Here is a 17971-nt window from a genome sequence, read left to right as displayed (position 1 = left end):
AACTTATATAATATGTACATAACAAGATTTGTGTTACAGAAATCGTAAATCACGATCAAATATACACGTAAATTAATCAGTCGAAAAGAGACAACTAAAGAAAAAAGGTCTTAAAAAGAAGCAGCCACACGAAGAGTCTCCTAGGAATGGAGCATCGGATCTCACTAATTGAAAAATACATTTATTACAGAGATGTAAATTTTAAGTGTTATAAGTAAACAAAGAACCCAACCTTCTCTGATCAAGTGAGATCCAATGCTCCATTCTTGTATGAGACTTTTCGTGTGACTGTGCTTCTTTTTCAGGCCTTTTTTCTTTGGTTGTCTCTTTTAGACTGATTAATTTGTGCTTACATGATTTAATGGTAAAAGGTCAAGAGTATTGTAATTTTGTAAATATTGTCGATTTTATGAACTGTATAAGATAAGTGAAATATTGATGTAGAAACTTGCCGCAAGTAGCACGAACCACGTCAACTATTTATTATCTATTCATAAGATTAGTTGCGGCTGGTTTATAACTAATAAAGTGACTTTACCGCCAAAAACACATATATAATTATTTTTTCATTTTATAGCTTCATCTTCATCATGAGTTGCGGCTGGTTTATAATTGACTAAGTAAATGGCTCTAATCCTGAATGCTCTGATTAAGAATTTTAGGAGCCACTTTTGACCAAAAAATAAAGACCGCTAGATGGCGCTGATCCAAATAACTATTGATATTTACAGCAAAGTCACTTTGATAATTACAAACCAGCCGCAACTAATCTCACAGATAGATAATAAAAAGTTGACGTAGTTTGTGCTGTTTGCGGCAAGTTTACAATCTATTTTTACTCAAAAGTCGACCTCTAAAAATAGAGATATTCATATGGTTTACTAAAATCGACCATATGGCATTACTTAGTAGTAATTTCTTTAATTACTACACATAACTTCACGTACATCTTACACCGTGCTCTCTTTACCAGAATGATAAAATCAGAGGCTGTAAAGTTACGTATTAAGATTTCGTCGCTGTTGACTGTCGTCTGCTATTTTAACTGGCCAGATTATAAGATTACGGAACAGAGCGCCAGTTAATTTAAGGTAGTTGACTTACCGACCTGACTGTTACGCACAACCTAAAATTACTGTTTAACGATAGCGGAGAACACCTTATGTGGAATTTTTTTTTGGTACACCGGTAAATAAATTAATACATTTGTTTGTAAAAAATAATTAATTGTATTTTTTTTTAACCACTAATAAATCTCAACTAGTATAAGTTTGTAAACTGAAAATAATTGTATATTTGTTCATAAATCTTGAAAATAAGTAATTGTTATACACTACATGGAAACATTCAAAAAAAGAAAAGAAAATATTTCATAAATATCACGATGAAAATTTAAAAATTTATCATACGTACAATATCAAATTGTAGTGAAAATAAGAATACTGTAGTTATAACAATTTTGGCCAATCATAACGAAAATAACAAGTTTAATCAGTTCATGAGGCGCCAGTACTGATCAAATTGGAAGAAATGTTATTCGTGACACTTCCAGTGTTGGAAGGAACAGTTGTCGCTGCATCAGTCGATTCGTTTTCTTTCATAACTTGCGATGCTTTAGGATTACATGCTTGGCGCACACTCGTTTCCCAGGTATCCAAGAGCTGAGATATCGAAAATCGTTTTGGGAATTTAGCAAGCCGAGCGTCTAGTGCGTTTTGCACTGCACTCAAATAAGGTGTCGCGTACTCGTGAGACGCGAGCACACATTTAGGAGGAACTTTCGGATAGTCCATAGGCACGATTACAAGCACAGGAGGCACGCAGGGCAAGTGCTTATCGTCCAGCCAGCAAATCAACTGAATACACTTGGAGCCACTCTGTTGGGCTGGGTCCAAGCTCACCTTTTTAAACAAATAACAATTATCAAAATGATTAAAATAAATCTAGCAATAGTTGATTTTCTCAACCCACCTTGAATCTTTGGTCAAGACGAGCAATTTCTCCTTGAAGTACATCTGGTATTTCACTGGTAGGTTCTTCGACTTTTCTCCTCTTGGGCTTTGGAGGAAGGTCCTTGATCTCTGGTCCAAATAGGGCTTCTACACATGGACTAAATGTTCTATGAAGTGTGTGATTGGCTACAGGATTTTGCAAAATAGTGTTAACAACTTCAAGTAAAGGAGTGAGAAAATAATGCTCCTTTAAACTGGAAGGTATTTGGGGACCCGTGGTTGCTTCATATTTTTTAAGTTCCATTTTTTCGAGAACAACCTCACATTTTTGTAAAACATCTAGCTTGGTAACTGAGCTGGGATTGGTTAAGATTTCCAAAAGCTTCTTTACTTTGCTTATTTTTTCAGTATCTACATGAAAAAAAGCAATTAAAATGAAAACAATCGTCAAACGAAAATTCCATTCAAATGTACACATTATTTTTTACTTACACCCTTCATTGGTTAGTTTGATGATCATCTTGTTCAAAGGATCTATAAATTTACGGAGCTTTTGAATTTTTTCCTTGCAAGCTTGTGAAATTTGGTCATCTTGCAGAGGACTTGGAACTGCACCACCAATCATTCCAGCTGGAGTATTTAATGAGGTACTAGGTGAAGGTGCCATTGCTGTAAAGTTTATTGTTACTGTAACATCCAATTCACACTTTTGACAAAAGAGTTAATTATTTACCCATTGATCTTTGACTTCCAAGCATAGTGTGCTGTGGATTTGGTGAAGGTACCAGTGCAGGAGATGGAACCATTTGATTACTGCCTGGAGCACCTAAACCACTAGGACTTGGAGCAGACGGCGATGGGCTTTGGGATAGGAATTGATTTGGCGTCATATTTCTTTGTCCTGTATACGCAGGAGTCATCATCTCATTCGTCTTTAGGTATTAAATCAAAGAAATTAAATGTGTATTGAAGAAATGTAGAATTATTCGAAATATAAGTAAATTTCATTGTGTTTACCTTACGTTGCATGTGGTTGAGTTGTTGCGCCATTGGATTAACGTTCATTTGTGCAGTATTCATATGTTGTTGCTGAGATGGCGACTGTTGAGGCTGCATTGTAGACTGGATTCCAGGGTTCATTGTACCTCCCATTTGATGATTTTGCATTTGATTTTGCATCTGATTCTAGAAAAGTATGTTAAATCATTGAAAAAAAAAAAAAAAAAAATAGAATACCAGATGGTTATATAGTTGGAAATATCAGACCTGCATAGCTTGTTGTATTTGATTAGGCCCCATGGGAGGCCCACCAATTTGTTGACCCTGATTTGTCTGAGGTCCCATCTGAGGAGGCATGCTATTCGAATTCATCTGATTAATCTGATTTATCATTGGATTCCCCTGCATGTTCTGCATTTGACCCATATGGTTCATTCCCATTTGTTGGCCTTGCATCATGTTCATTCCAGACATTTTATTGTGCATTGCCTGCTGCATGGTCATTGGCTGTCCTTGACGTGGTTGCGTTAAACTTTGCAGTACTACAGAATTCCAACGAATGTAACATCCATGTTTATAAAATTATCTATTGATAACTTACAATTTGTCGCAATACCCCCACTGGGGCCTACTTGCTGACCCATGTTTGGTTGATTTTGGACTGGACCTTGCATTCCCATATTATTAGCGTTGTTACCGCTGCCTTGCATGGCAAGTGACTGTAAAGCCCTAATTGGACCACCCTGCATGCCCTTTTGTACCGCATTTGGATTATTAGCTCCTTGCATTCCCATAGTACCAGTAGATTTTTTTGTATAATCTGTGAAATAAGAATTTTTTTCTTTTTTTCACATTTAATAAAAATCGCATTTGATCAAATATCAAAAAATAAATACTTTTGATGTACATCAGCAACTTGGCTATGTAATTCAGATAATCTTCTTTAGATGTTGCTTTGCTATAAACATGACTTTCCATTTCCGTAACATTTTTAGCCATTGGAATTTGAAACTGTTGGATTTGCTCTTCTCTATATAAGAAAAAAATACTTATACTAAAGATGAAAATACGATAAAAAAATTTATTTTACAAGGCCACACTAATTTTTAACCTACATTTTGTGTATCATGCTTTGACGGAATGTCGATGTTCTCCATTCTTCAGACATTTTTGTGGAGTGCCGTATCTGAAAACGATACATTTTTCATTAACCAATTATTGATTTGGATTTACCTCAAGTGATCCTTTTATTTTCCTATACTATTGTACAGAAATAGTAAACCAAATCTGTTGTGTCAAAGTGGAGTAAAATGTTTAAATAATCAACTGTAAAAGATTTATTTGATGACACAGATTATAGGAAATAAATTTATTTTAATATGTTTTTCTGTAAATAACTTGATACGGTTATGGTCTTCTGAATACTGGACGACAACTCAAAATATTTCCACACAAAAGTATACATTTCATTTTGAAATGTGCAGCATTTTGAAAGTAATATCCTTTTATATAGAACCCAGACTTTCGCAAAAAATCAATGTACATGAATTACTTAAAGCAACAAAATTTTTAATGTTCAGCATGACTTTACGTTCAAGTTAACTTGCTGTTTAACCTTTGAAAATAAAAAAAGTAGCTTGAGTAAAAAAAAAGTGATGCTTACCTCTACCCTTAATGTAAATAATGTTAAAGTTGAAATGTCAACTGTACAGGTAAGTAGAGAACATATGATTGCAGAGAACAAGACGTGAAGACATTCGCCAATACTTGAAAACGACTCTGATTTTCCTCAATGGCGGTTGATATCTATTAGAAACCAGTTATAAACAGTAGTTATCACCTTAACTTAATAACTCAACGAGTTATGCGTTCCGCATAAAAAGAGAAAAAACACTGAAGATGTGCAAACAACTACGGTTGGCACACCGATATGTATCAACAGGAGCTATATTTATCTTTCGATTAACTCGTGACTCGTGACTCGTGAGTGTGAAGACTGAGGTGACCATCCTGATGAGGACAGTCGACAGACAGTGTTGGGTGAAGACTTAGGGTGTATTCCGCAAATGCTGCCAGCAGTTAAGTTACGTTTTATACGAATATCAACCTCATATATATTTATACTTTTGGGTAATAGATAAATTGTAAACTTGACGCAAACAGTGCAAACAACGTTAACTTTTTATTTCATATTTATGAAATTAGTTGCGGCTGGTTTATAAATAATTAAATGGCTCTAGTATAAGTATAGTAATAATCATTTGGATCAGCGCCATCTAGCGGTAGTGATTTTTTTGGCCAAAAATTGCTTCTGAAATTCTGATGGAGAGCTTTAGGCAGCTTAGCCCTGGAGCCGTTTAATCACTTATAAACCAGCCGCAACTTTTAAAATAAATACAAAATAAATAATTAACGATGTTTGAGCTACTTGCGGCAAGTTTGCAGTGTATGTTTTACACCAATATCGACCTCCCTTATATTTACACTTTCGGGTAATAGATAAATTGTAAACTTGCCGCAAACAGCACAAACATCGTTAATTATTTATTTTGTATCTATTTCAAAAGTTGCGGCTGGTTTATAAGTGATTAAACGGCTCCAGGGCTAAGCTGCCTAAAGCTCTCTTTCAGAATTTCAAAAGCAATTTTTGGCCAAAAAAATCACTACCGCTAGATGGCGCTGATCCAAATGATTATTACTACTTGTAGTAGAGCCATTTGATCAATTATAAACCAGCCGCAACTGATTTTGTAAATACAAAATAAAAAGATAACATTGTTTGTGCTGTTTGCGGCAAGTTTACAATGCATTTTTTGCACGAATATTGACTTCCTATATATTTATACTTTCGGGTGAAAGATAAATTGTAAACTTGCCGCCAATAGTGCGAACAATGTTTACTTTTTATTTTGTATTTATCAAATTAGTTGCGGCTGGTTTATAAATAATTAAATAACTCTAGTATAAGTATAGTAATAATCATTTGGATCAGCGCCATCTAGCGGTAGTGATTTTTTTGGCCAAAAATTGCTTCTGAAATTCTGATGGAGAGCTTTGGGCAGCTTAGCCCTGGAGCCGTTTAATTACTTATAAACCAGCCGCAACTCTTGAAATAGATACAAAATAAATAATTAACGATGTTTGAGCTACTTGCGGCAAGTTTGCAGTGTATGTTTTACACCAATATCGACCTCCCTTATATTTACACTTTCGGGTAATAGATAAATTGTAAACTTGCCGCAAACAGCACAAACATTGTTAATTATTTATTTTGTATCTATTTTAAAAGTTGCGGCTGGTTTATAAGTGATTAAACGGCTCCAGGGCTAAGCTGCCTAAAGCTCTCCATCAGAATTTCAGAAGCAATTTTTGGCCAAAAAAATCACTACCGCTAGATGGCGCTGATCCAAATGATTATTACTATACTTATACTAGAGTTATTCAATTATTTATAAACCAGCCGCAACTAATTTGATAAATACAAAATAAAAAGTAAACATTGTTCGCTCTATTGGCGGCAAGTTTACAATTTATCTTTTACCCGAAAGTATAAATATATAGGAAGTCAATATTCGTGCAAAAAATGAATTCTAAACTTGCCGCAAACAGCACAAACAATGTTATATTTTTATTTTGTATTTACAAAATCAGTTGCGGCTGGTTTATAATCGATCAAATGGCTCTACTACAAGTAGTAATAATCATTTGGATCAGCGCCATCTAGCGGTAGTGATTTTTTTGGCCAAAAATTGCTTCTGAAATTCTGAAAGAGAGCTTTAGTCAGCTTAGCCCTAGAGCCATTTAATTACTTATAAACCAGCCGCAACTAATTTCATAAATATAAAATAAAAAGTTAACGTTGTTTGCACTGTTTGCGTCAAGTTTACAATTCATCTATTACCCAAAAGTATAAATATATATGAGGTTGATATTCGTATAAAACATACACTGCAAACTTGCCGCAAGTAGCACAATTATCTTTAACTATTAATTTTGTATCTACAAAATTAGTTGCGGCTGGTTTATGATTGATTAAATGGCTCCCCACAAAACATTGAGGTGACAACCGACACTGTCTGTTTTGATGATAACATCTATAGTTATCTAAAAGATATCAATTAGTTATCTAGAGAACAGTTATCGAAAAATGATGTCTTGTAGTTGTCTTTTAACAGACGTCTACACGATAACTTTAGAAGGCAACTTAGTGTTATCTTTTTTACTGGTATCATTTTGAAGCGTTGTCAAAATGTTATCGAAAAAATTATTTTTAAAGTTATGTCCACGTTATCGAAAGAAAAGATGCCTTATAGTTGTCTCATAAAAGACGTCTATGTGATAACTTTTAAAGACAACTTAGAGTTATATTTTTTGACCGATATCTTTTTTAAGTGTTGTCAAAATGTTATCGAAAAAACAATTTTGGAGTTACCATATTTAATGTAGAAAATGATAACATTACGATAACTTACGATAAATAAAAATGATATCAATATTTTTATCTTATTCAGACACCATTATGATAAAGCCGGTGCCGCCGGTGCGATTGGTTGCGGTATATATATATATATATATATAGGAGGTTCACGGTTCTTATATATTTTACGTGGATTATAACCTCCTTCTTTCTTGCATCAGCTGTCAAGCAGGCCACATCGGATCCCGTTCGCTTTTTGTCCAGCTCTCTTCGTCAGAGGCATCATCAAAAGGTTGTGTCATTTGTTTCAATAATCTATACTTAATCTTTTATTAATTTTTGTGCTCTCTGCTCTTCTTCTTTCAACTCAAAAGTGGAATTAGTAAATTTTGATAGAGACCTTCTATTAAATCAAAATTTGTCATCTCAATTTGCAAGTATTTGGTTTGTTTACAAATTACCTAGTTCTAGTTTAAGCATTTATAACTAAAAAACATTGAATATTTTTCTTTAGGAAAACAAAATTTTAAGCCTGGGAGGAATAAGTTTATCTAATACTATATAAATAAGATTATGCCCACCATTATAACATAAACTGTGTCGTCAACTAACTTGGTACGGTTTTCATGGAACTCTTGCTGTGAAGGATCTCCATTTTTCATCGATAATCATAAGTATGTATTTTGATTCTGAAAACTTATGTATTTTTTAAAATTTATTAATCGCCAACATTTTAATAGGTGCTACACCAAAAAAATTTCATCTACTGTAACAGATGTACAAGAACGCATTAAAGATTGGTTGCGTAGAACATCTGACAGGCGGAAAAAAAAGAGGAGTCAATCAACAGCCTATGTTGTAATTAATTTTCTAATTGTGCTTAAACCAGTGATTCTTAAGTATAACATAAGTAAAAAGTATTTTGTAATCGTAAAAAAACAATTATAAAAAATACACTTTTAAAAATATCTATTATAATGAAGGCATCGTGCAATTCAAAGAACTACAGATACCTTTGAATTTAATGAATTGATTGATTAATTTATAATTTAAAGGCCATTATTCAAATGAATTATAAATTTATTCAATTTAAAGGTATCTGTGGTTTTTTGAGTTGCGTAAATGCTACTTCTATTATTTAATACTATTTAAACGATACCCTCAAGATATCATTTAATTTACACAGCAGATATCTGTAAGATATCATTGAATTTAGCACCACAGATATCTAAAAGACATCCTTAATTCTTGCTCTAAAGACATCCATAAGAGATCAAAAACATTTAGTATGACAACAGCAGACGTCTAAATGTTATCAATTAGTTGTCATTAGCTGATGTTTGTTTGCTGACAACTGATAACAATACGATGTCTTATCGATAATAATTAGGCGTCAATTTGACATCTTGCCGATGTAGTTTTGATAACTTCGGTAGATATCAGCTGACGGTTCAATGATGTCGTATAGATGTCTTATTGTCACCTTAATGTTTTGTGGGTCTACTATAAGTAGTTATAATCATTAGGATCAGCGCCATCTAGCGGTCGTGATTTTTTTGGCCAAAAATTGCTTCTGAAATTCTGAAGGAGAGCTTTAGGCAGCTTAGCCCTAGAGCCATTTAATCACTTATAAACCAGCCGCAACTCTTGAAATAGATACAAAATAAATAATTAACGATGTTTGTGCTACTTGCGGCAAGTTTGCAGTGTATGTTTTATACGAATATTGACCTCCTATATATTTATACTTTCGAGTAATAGATAAATTGTAAACTTGCCGCAAACAGCACAGAAAATGTTGAATTTTCATTTTGTATCTGTCAAATAAGTTGCGGCTGGTTTATAATTGACAACATGGCTCTAGGGCCTAAAATATCTAAAGCTTTCCTTCAGAATTTTAGGGCCACTTTTTAGTTTAGAAATCTGAAACGCTAAAACCAGCCGCAACTATAGTTGTGTAGATAGAAAATAAAAAGTTGACATTGGCTGTGCTGTTTACGGCAAGTTTACAAATAATCTTTTGCCTGAAAATCGACCTCCTATAAGAATATTAATACTTTTGTATGAATAATAATTTATCAATTGCATTGTAAAATTACGTGTGAAATGAAGAGTTAAAAGTAAAGTTTGAAATTATGTCATTGTTTACTGTCATTGAACATTTCGCATGTGTGCAATAAATTGATACAGGATTATACAGATACCCATTATTTTGCTGGGTGAGAAAGACGGATATTTGGTTTTGTTGGCATATTCCAGCGGTAATAATGCATATTTGGAATCTATGTTATATATTTATACAGCTTAAAATGTTTAAATATTAATCATGTGTGCCTATATTTACCAACTTATTTGTATAAATTGAACTTTATACAAAAACTCATGATACAATCATTGATTGTCTCAATCATTATTCTAAACGTTAGTGAAAAAGGCGGTTAAGGACGTATACTTAGCCTGCGGACTATGGGTGTATTCCGCAAATGCTGCCAGCAGTTAAGTTACGTAGGTCGTGGTAACGCCGCATGGTCGGGTAGCGCTAGCGTCAACCTGTACTAACTGTCGGTGGGTTCCGCATGTCAACAAACTCCGAAATATCAGATGGCATGGGAGCGAAAACAGTAAAAAATATCAAAGTTTGTTGACATGCGGAACCCACCGACAGTTAGTACAGGTTGACGCTAGCGCTGCCCGACCATGCGGCGTTACCACGACGTACGTAACTTAACTGCTGGCAGCATTTGCGGAATACACCCTGAGGATTCCCGTTTCCCGTAGTGAAAATTACGGTCAGTAACATGAAAGTTACTGTCACTAACATACCATGTCAACAAAATTCGATGTTTTTTGCTGTTTTTACTCCCATGCCACCCGATATTCTGTTAAAGAGAGCACGGTGTAAGATATACGTAAAGTTATGTGTAGTAATACTTACTAGTAATCACTACTAAGTATTGCCATATTGTCGATTTATTAAACTAAATAAGTAGAATATCTATATACTTTTGGAGGTCAATTTTCGGGTAAATGACAATTTGTATTCTTGCCGCAAATAGCACAAATGATGTCAACTTTTAATTTTGTATCTATTACACAAGTTGCGGCTGGTTTTTAATTGATTACAAGGCTCTACTGTAATAATTTATTGGATCAGCGCCATCTAGCGTTACAGATTTCTGAACTAAAAAGTGGCCCTAAACTTTTCAACCAGAGCTTTGTCGCTTGGAGCCACTTAGCCTATTATAAACCAGCCGCAACTCATTGTGTAGCTATAAAATGAAAAAATAATCAGACGTGTGATTTTGGCGGCAAGTTTCCAATCTATTTTTTACTAAAAAATTTATCTTTAAAAGTATAAATACATAGGAGGTCTAATTTTGGTAGAAAACAGATTGTTAACTTGCCGCCAAAAACCATAGAGGTATAAGAATAGAGGGGAAAAGCGCTATACTAGACCAATAGCGGCAGCGACAGCATAACTAAGTGTAACGGGGCATCTGTCCTTGTTGCCAAAGCCACGTTATTGGCTACTTCTTCGTTCTGAATCCTACAGTTGATTCAATCTCATGTATGACTCGACCAATAACATAACTGCCAGACAAAGACATATGCCCCGTTACGTAGCGACTTCTGCTGTCGCATATCACGCCCCCTTTTCTCCTCTATTCTTATACCTCTATGCCAAAAACACACGTATAATTATTTTTTCATTTTATAGCTTCGTCATGAGTTGCGGCTGGTTTATAACTGATTAAATGGCTCTAATCCTGAATGCTCTGATTGAGAATTTTAGGAGCCACTTTTGGCCAAAAAATAAAGACCGCTAGATGGCGCTGATCCAAATAATTATTGCTACTTACAGTAAAGTCACATTATTACTTATAAACCAGCCGCAACGAATTTTATAGATAGATAATAAAAAGTTAACATTTTTAGTGCTATTTGCGGCAAGTGTGCAATTTGTCTTTTACCTGAAAATCGACCTCCTAAAGTATTGATATTCTACTCATATGATTTAATAAAATCTTTTTACCCCAAAAACTTCCCAAAGATGTCTTTCAGATGGACATTCTACAAGACTTCTATAGGTACAAGGAATCTTGAGAAAATGTATATGCTGGGAAACTTGACCTATAATATCACTAGTATTACTATTAGATAAAAGGGACAAAAGGGTACTTTTTAGTTCGAAATGACGAAATAACGAAATTAGCCGCGCGCGTGAGATGGCGCTAATTGTAAGCTTTTCATACAAAAACTCATTATCAATGATCAAAGTTTGGGCTACCGCAAACGTTAATTGTTTGTTTATTGTGTTTTAATACTCACTGATACTTCTAAGTGGTTTCTGGAGGTTCTTTTGAAGACATATAATGTTTAAATTCAATTTTGGCAAACAATCATCTGATTGTGGTAAATCTTACGTTTTATATCATTCGACAAATATATTTTTTTGAAGGTTACAATAAAATACGCGTACTGCATTATTTTTAATTTACTTTTTGAAAATGCAATTATTTTATTACGTATATCATGTGTACTTATTTGATTGTCTGGTTAGAGAACAAAGATCATTCTGGGAAAAAAAAAGACGAATTAACATGGCTTCCAGCTAAAAAAATTGAAATTTTATCAGACTGCGAAAATGTGGAATATCTAACGAATGAACGATTTGGCCAAATTGAATTAAAACTTGTTGATACTCTAGTTGTTGCATCAAAGCTTACCACAGATAAATGCAAGATCATTTCTGAAGCAGAGTCACAACATTCTGATCTAATCCCAGCCAAGTATGAAGGTATTGCTGCACTGTGTTTGAAAATCTTTTTTAAAGTTCGTGTTATGAAATAACAGATTATAATTTTCTTTTAGGTGGCTTAAAAATTTGGGAATGTACCTATGATTTGGCTAATTATTTGTTGAAAGAAAACGTTCCTTTCAGTGGTAAAACCGTACTGGATCTTGGTTGTGGAGCTGGAGTGCTTGGTTTAATTGCTCTTGCTCAAGGATCAACAGTTGATTTTCAAGATTATGTAAATATTTTTGTGCTTTAAATTTAGTTTTTTGACAGAATGTGAAATTTTTTTATATTTCTAAATTTTCAGAATGCTGAAGTTATAGAGAATGTCACTATTCCAAATGTAATGATTAACAGTAACAGAGAATCAGCAGAAAAATGTAGCTTTTATTGTGGTGACTGGAAATCTTTTGAGAATCTTATAAGCAAAGATAGCAACAACAAACGTTACGATTACATTTTTACTAGTGAAACTATTTACAACTCAGACAATCACCAAAAGCTTTATAACATATTTAAAAGAACTTTGAAAAGTGATGGAATTGGGTGAGTATTTTTACAAAAATTTTGATGGTTTTTTTTATTGTTCATCTTGTGGTACAGAATATTTACAAATTTTTAAAAACAGATATATTGCTGGCAAAAGTCTTTATTTTGGGGTTGGTGGGTCTATGAGCCAATTTGTACAATTAATTTTGGAAGACAGAATATTCGATGTCTCAACAGTGTGGAAAAGTGAAATAGGTAACACGAATTATTGTCAATATTTTTACATTCAAACAGTTTCGCAATAATTTTTTCTTATTTGTTAGGTGTACAGAGAGAAGTTGTTAAGTTGCAAAGAAAAAACAGCGCTTAAATGCATCGAATTAAATTTGTTTGCAGCAATATAAATAACAATGTAAGTATATAAAAATATTCGCATTTAAAACTAAATTTATAATGTTATATTTATGGGGAAAGTCTTTCATAAACCCAGCCATCTTCTCCTTCGTGAACCACATAGTTATCTACTTTCTCATCAACCTTTGATCGTCTAAATCGTATTCTGTCGTGAAGGCGATCACTTTGCCCTTGCCAGAATTCTATAGTCTTTGGAATTACTATGTATCCACCCCTACAACCATTAAGAAAAAGTTTTCACGATGTGCGTATAAAAAACAATTTCAAAGTGAATCTAATGCATCTCAAAAATCTTACCACCACTCTGGTCTTTTAACTGTATCAGGATATTCTTTTTCCAACTGTTTTTCTTTTTCTATTAGAAATTCTCTGTTAGGTATAACAGTACTCTGTCTACTTGACACTGATCCAATTTGGCCATGATACGGCCGGCTGTTGAAGTATTCATCTGAATCTTCTGCAGACGTTTTTTCAACAGTTCCTTCTATCCTTACCTACCAACATCAAACGTCTCAATCAAACTATCAAAAAAATTAGCATCTTTTGAGTATTGTTTGTAGTAGTACCGTTCGTCTTAGAGGTTCCCAAAAAAATGCCAATGCAGCATTAGGATTTTCATCCAATTCACGTGCCTTGCGACTTCCATAATTTGTGTAAAATTTGAACCCATCAGTACCATAGCTTTTGAGCAAGACAGGTCTGACAGATGGCATCCCATCCCTGTTTTAAAAAAATTATATGTATTAAGATTATTTTACAAACTACATGACAACAAAAAATGTTTCTCACTTTGTAGCAGTAGCTAAAAACATTGCATTAGGTTCAGCAATTCCAGGTGTTTTGCTGGCAATGGAAAACCATTCTTTAAACTGCCCAAATGGCTCCTTGCTCACTAAATGATCTTCTGTAAAAGTTTCGCTTTTCTCCATGTATCTGATTCTCATACCTGATAAAGTAAATTGATATACAACTATCAGTGCTAGCATAGGTTTTTAATGGTTACACATGAATTTTTCAATTTCTAAGGAAACACGCATGAATTTTTATTTGAAATCACTACAATAGCTTTTCAACACTTGAAGAGAAATAGTAAAATACTCTTACCTCCTATGTCAATACTGTAAGGTTTACAAGATTTAGCTTCGTTTGACGAATCTTTGCCTGTTGCACTAGCCATTTTCCACCTGTTACAATTGCCGTTTCCTTTAGCCAAACAACTGATGAGCAGTCTTTTGTTATTGAACCCTCTGAGCCTGAACAAGCGACGAAACGATACTGCCGTCAATACTGATTCGCATGCCATGCGACGCAACAACGTACATATACAACTGGCGCGTGACGAAGATGGCAGTGACCTTGCAGATAATAAAGTTACATTTATAAATGAAACAATTTTTTACAGCGAGATTATTTGCCAGATGCGTATGGAGGTACGTGTAATTATCAGTAAAAAGAAAAAGAATATGAAAATTGCGAAATAAACGTGGGATAGCCGGCTGTCTGATGATAAAATCGATGAAGTGCTACTTATAGTACCGATTTGTGTATAAAATATGCCTTGGAACTTTAAGCTCACGTCAGCTGATTCAAAGTCCGTACAGTTATATGAAGAGTGAAAGATATGGGATGTCTTATGATGATAAAATAGAAAAACACATTAAACTCAGAGTTGATGAGACGCGCTTTTTTTATTTTTTTTTATTTTCGATTGAAAGTTAGTTGACACCTGACTTTATTAGGGATTTTGTTATATTCATGTCGATACTCGCGAATAGTAATGACATTTAATTCGTCAGTTCTTACTTAATTTACATGCAAGACCTTAAATTTTCAAATAAATAGTTTATATGGTGTATGGTATGATGAATTTTTATATTAATTGCGCCTCGATTTTTTATTTGTTCACAATGATTTCTAATATCTCTGTAATCGTTTATAAGATTTTAATTATTACTATTTTTGTTGTTACATTTTAGGGTAATAGAAAAATTGGTGCATTGGGAAGTAAAAGCCTACTGAACATTGGAAAAAAAAAAAAAATAGAAATATTTCCAAGTGCGAGGGTGATTTTGTTATCGATCGTAAATATATACAACCCATAGGTACTGCTCAATGAAAGATATTTTTACTTTCGTCGATCCTCGGAGCGCGCTGTTGTTTCACCGTAGAAAACTTCTCTGTTGTAAACGTGTCGCGTACTGTTACCAGTTCAGCTGATGGTCGTCGCACTTCGTTTTTGTTTTACACCATCATTTCTCAGCTGGCTTATTGGAGGTTGTGTGTCTAGCACACAGGGAGATGAAAAAGAGGTCAGAGGCTTATGTAACCTTGGGTTACAGATTCCGACATCTTTATATTGCTGCTATTGGAGGTAAATAATTCGCGCGTTGTAAACGTCACTATTGCTCCAATTTTTTTTTTTTTTTTTTTTTTTTTTTTTTTTTTTTTTTTTACCGTCATTTTGTGCATGCATGTGTTTATAAAGAGAGTATTTGTGTATCGATTTTCGAGTCAAATAATAGTATTAAAGCGTTTGAAATGAAATTTAAAATTTGTCCGATGGTCATCACTTGTTTCACAATTACATGGTGTACAATTGAGTCTTTTAAAAAAAATGTTATCAAAATTAGAGATTACATTTCTAATGTTTTTATTATAAAAAAGTAGGATTACTGTTAAATTCATACATTTTTTTCAAGTTTAATAGATCGAGTAAAAAATAGTTTTTTTAAAAATTAAATAATGCCAAAGATTGTTATGTGATGATGATTAAACCAAGTTAGTTAGCCACAACGTTAATTGTTCAATGTCAGCTGGTGTCTCAGCATCTTTAATATATGCACTACACTCTGCAAAATCGACTCTTCTGTCAAGATGAGAAAATTCGAAATCTCTTCCACTATTTCCTAAGTATGCATTTGAGGATGATGCATCTGTAGCCTCTAGTTGACTAGTTTTAGTTACCCTAAGAAGGTTAATTTCTTTCTCCAGTAAAGTCTTAATAACTCCGCTGCTCTTAGCCAAAGTCTGATCTTGTTTGTTACAAAGAATCAGAACAGGAACATTTTTGTTGATTGCAGAGTCAGACAGTAATACATACAAGTATCTGAAATAAATTAGTTGTATTCATTTTTATTGAACGAATTGATGGATTGGTAATTGAACAAACGTTATCTTTTGAAATACTCACTCTGCAGCATCTCTGATATCTTTCTGAATACTTGACGAATCAATAACAAATACAAGCCCCTTGGCTGAGCCCTTATATTTGTCAAAATATTTGTAACGCAATCTTTCGTGTCCGGGAATGTCTACTATCTTGACAGAAGTCTGCAAATAAGTAGTCATTTTAGGTTTCAAATTGTGCCCCATTACATAAAGTTAAAACAAACCTATGAGTTAAAGAAACTTACATTGTACTCAATGGCATCCCCAATGTTTTCTTTCACAGAAGTATGAGTCTGCACGTACTTGGTGTGCATCAAACGGGCGTAGATGAGAGTTTTGCCAACATCACAAAGACCAGTCAGAAGAACATTATGCCCAACAGATACTCTGCGTCTCCATAGAGCAAAGAGTACTACTAAAAGCAATAAATGCGTGTTGAAAAAGTTATTTCATGTACAAAGTACAAACAGTTTTATCTAATTTAGCCTTAAGTGTTGAAAATTCATGAAAAAAAGGAGATGTAGGATTTAAGATAATGACAATTTATGCACAAACTTTGCAAGCTGGTAAAGTGACAGCAACAGACACAGGAAGCTAAGAAAACAAATGTATCTATTTTGTTACTATGTGTTCAACTACAACGTTATCATTGTCATTCTCTTAGCCCTAGTACTAATCTTTCTCAATTTCTTTAGCATTTTAAATATTTTGTACTACCTATAAATTACATGCAATGTGTCGCACAACATAATTGCCATTTATAAAAATGTAAATAGAGTTTATATATGCACTTGTGTGCGCGACGGAGCCCTAACCTCGACACCATAAGGTTAATAATAACATTTGTCAAAGATCGTGTACTTTTGTATTTTATTGTCACTTACCTATTGTTATTATTACTGCAAAAACTGCCGCAATCACGCCCATCAGCTGGGCATCGCTGCCGTCGTTCATTAGTAACTTTACGCGCTCTTCCATGATTTTAACGCGCACTTTTTTATTTTTTTATTAATTTATTTGAAAAGAAAAAACGAAGTCATGTTAACAGCTGTTACATATATAAGTACACGCTGTCGGTGTTTTGTGTGCCGCTGTCCGAGATTTAAGTACTAGGGACGTAGGGACTATTGACGATCGACCTAGTGAATCTTTTTCGTTGTAGTTGGTGGGTGGGGTGGGCCCTCTTTCAATATCTTGAGCGGCAAAATTTTAAACAGAGTTGGAATTATTTTTTACAAGAAACTAAATATGTGAACACACAGATTGATCAACAAAAACAATGAAATCCGATCTGCGAACGATGCAGGCAGTGGATGTTGTTCTTTAAAATCTTGTATATTAAACGCTTTTACAGCTCAATAAAACGTTGTACAGGCGTAACCATAGTTTTGTTGTACTACATCAGAACAAATAATAAAAAAAATAGACTTGTACAATTTTTAATCATATTAGTTGCATGATAAACCCGATTCCTAATATTTGATGTTTTTACAATAAACAAAAACGTTCGACAACAACCTACCGGATAGTCCACACGCAGCAGAGTTGAACAAAGATTAAAAAAATCAACCGAGTCCTATCTCGTTGACTATCATTACTTACCAATTAGATTTCTTAATTGAGAGCGCAGCTGGAAGAAAAAAAAAAAAAAAGACCCGAGCGTTCACAGCAACAAAGCGCTCTCGGACCCTCGAGCGCAAACAGTATCCTTGAACCTTTTTCTTTTGGCTTTCA

At 33.9% G+C, this 17971-nt stretch overlaps 4 protein-coding genes across 6 annotated transcripts; 1 reads left to right on the top strand and 3 right to left on the bottom strand.

Moving 5' to 3' along the window:
• Positions 1-1254: 1254 nt before the first annotated feature.
• LOC106637122 (mediator of RNA polymerase II transcription subunit 15) lies at positions 1255-4133 on the bottom strand. Of its 2 annotated transcripts, none has more exons than XM_089596121.1 (9): positions 4067-4133; positions 3848-3981; positions 3553-3792; positions 3219-3493; positions 2970-3137; positions 2686-2884; positions 2445-2621; positions 1972-2363; positions 1255-1901 (listed from the first exon to the last, which is right to left on the bottom strand). In XM_089596121.1, the coding sequence occupies exons 1-9, from the start codon at positions 4117-4119 to the stop codon at positions 1497-1499; spliced, it is 2043 nt and encodes a 680-aa protein (XP_089452247.1). In that variant the 5' UTR covers positions 4120-4133; the 3' UTR covers positions 1255-1496. The 2 variants fall into 2 exon arrangements, with proteins under 2 accessions (XP_089452247.1, XP_089452248.1); XM_089596122.1 differs by having other exon boundaries at positions 3553-3771.
• Positions 4134-11654: 7521 nt separating this feature from the next.
• Positions 11655-17607, top strand: LOC106637090 (histidine protein methyltransferase 1 homolog). The gene is made up of 7 exons (XM_089595897.1): positions 11655-11781; positions 11930-12166; positions 12241-12401; positions 12474-12712; positions 12795-12910; positions 12979-13067; positions 16521-17607. Exons 1-6 carry the CDS (start codon positions 11742-11744, stop codon positions 13023-13025), a joined length of 840 nt encoding a protein of 279 aa, XP_089452023.1. The 5' UTR covers positions 11655-11741; the 3' UTR covers positions 13026-13067; positions 16521-17607.
• LOC106637089 (pyridoxine/pyridoxamine 5'-phosphate oxidase) lies at positions 12746-14418 on the bottom strand. Its single transcript, XM_014349730.3, has 5 exons — positions 14174-14418; positions 13859-14015; positions 13636-13789; positions 13367-13563; positions 12746-13283 (listed from the first exon to the last, which is right to left on the bottom strand). Exons 1-5 carry the CDS (start codon positions 14370-14372, stop codon positions 13118-13120), a joined length of 873 nt encoding a protein of 290 aa, XP_014205216.2. The 5' UTR covers positions 14373-14418; the 3' UTR covers positions 12746-13117.
• On the bottom strand, positions 15739-17343 carry SrpRbeta (signal recognition particle receptor beta). 2 transcript variants are annotated; one of them, XM_014349732.2, is made up of 4 exons: positions 17122-17343; positions 16483-16652; positions 16260-16399; positions 15739-16175 (listed from the first exon to the last, which is right to left on the bottom strand). In XM_014349732.2, the coding sequence occupies exons 1-4, from the start codon at positions 17213-17215 to the stop codon at positions 15839-15841; spliced, it is 741 nt and encodes a 246-aa protein (XP_014205218.2). In that variant the 5' UTR covers positions 17216-17343; the 3' UTR covers positions 15739-15838. The 2 variants fall into 2 exon arrangements, with proteins under 2 accessions (XP_014205218.2, XP_014205220.2); XM_014349734.2 differs by having other exon boundaries at positions 16483-16649.
• Positions 17608-17971: the final 364 nt, after the last annotated feature.

The sequence above is a fragment of the Copidosoma floridanum genome, unplaced genomic scaffold, assembly GCF_036245765.1.
Source record: "Copidosoma floridanum isolate Cflo_tuat_1 unplaced genomic scaffold, Cflo_Japanese_pri ptg000029l, whole genome shotgun sequence".
In the NCBI taxonomy this organism is placed as follows: Eukaryota; Metazoa; Arthropoda; class Insecta; order Hymenoptera; family Encyrtidae; genus Copidosoma; species Copidosoma floridanum.
Note: the sequence above shows the minus strand (reverse complement) of the source record. Positions and strands in the feature narration are given on the sequence as shown.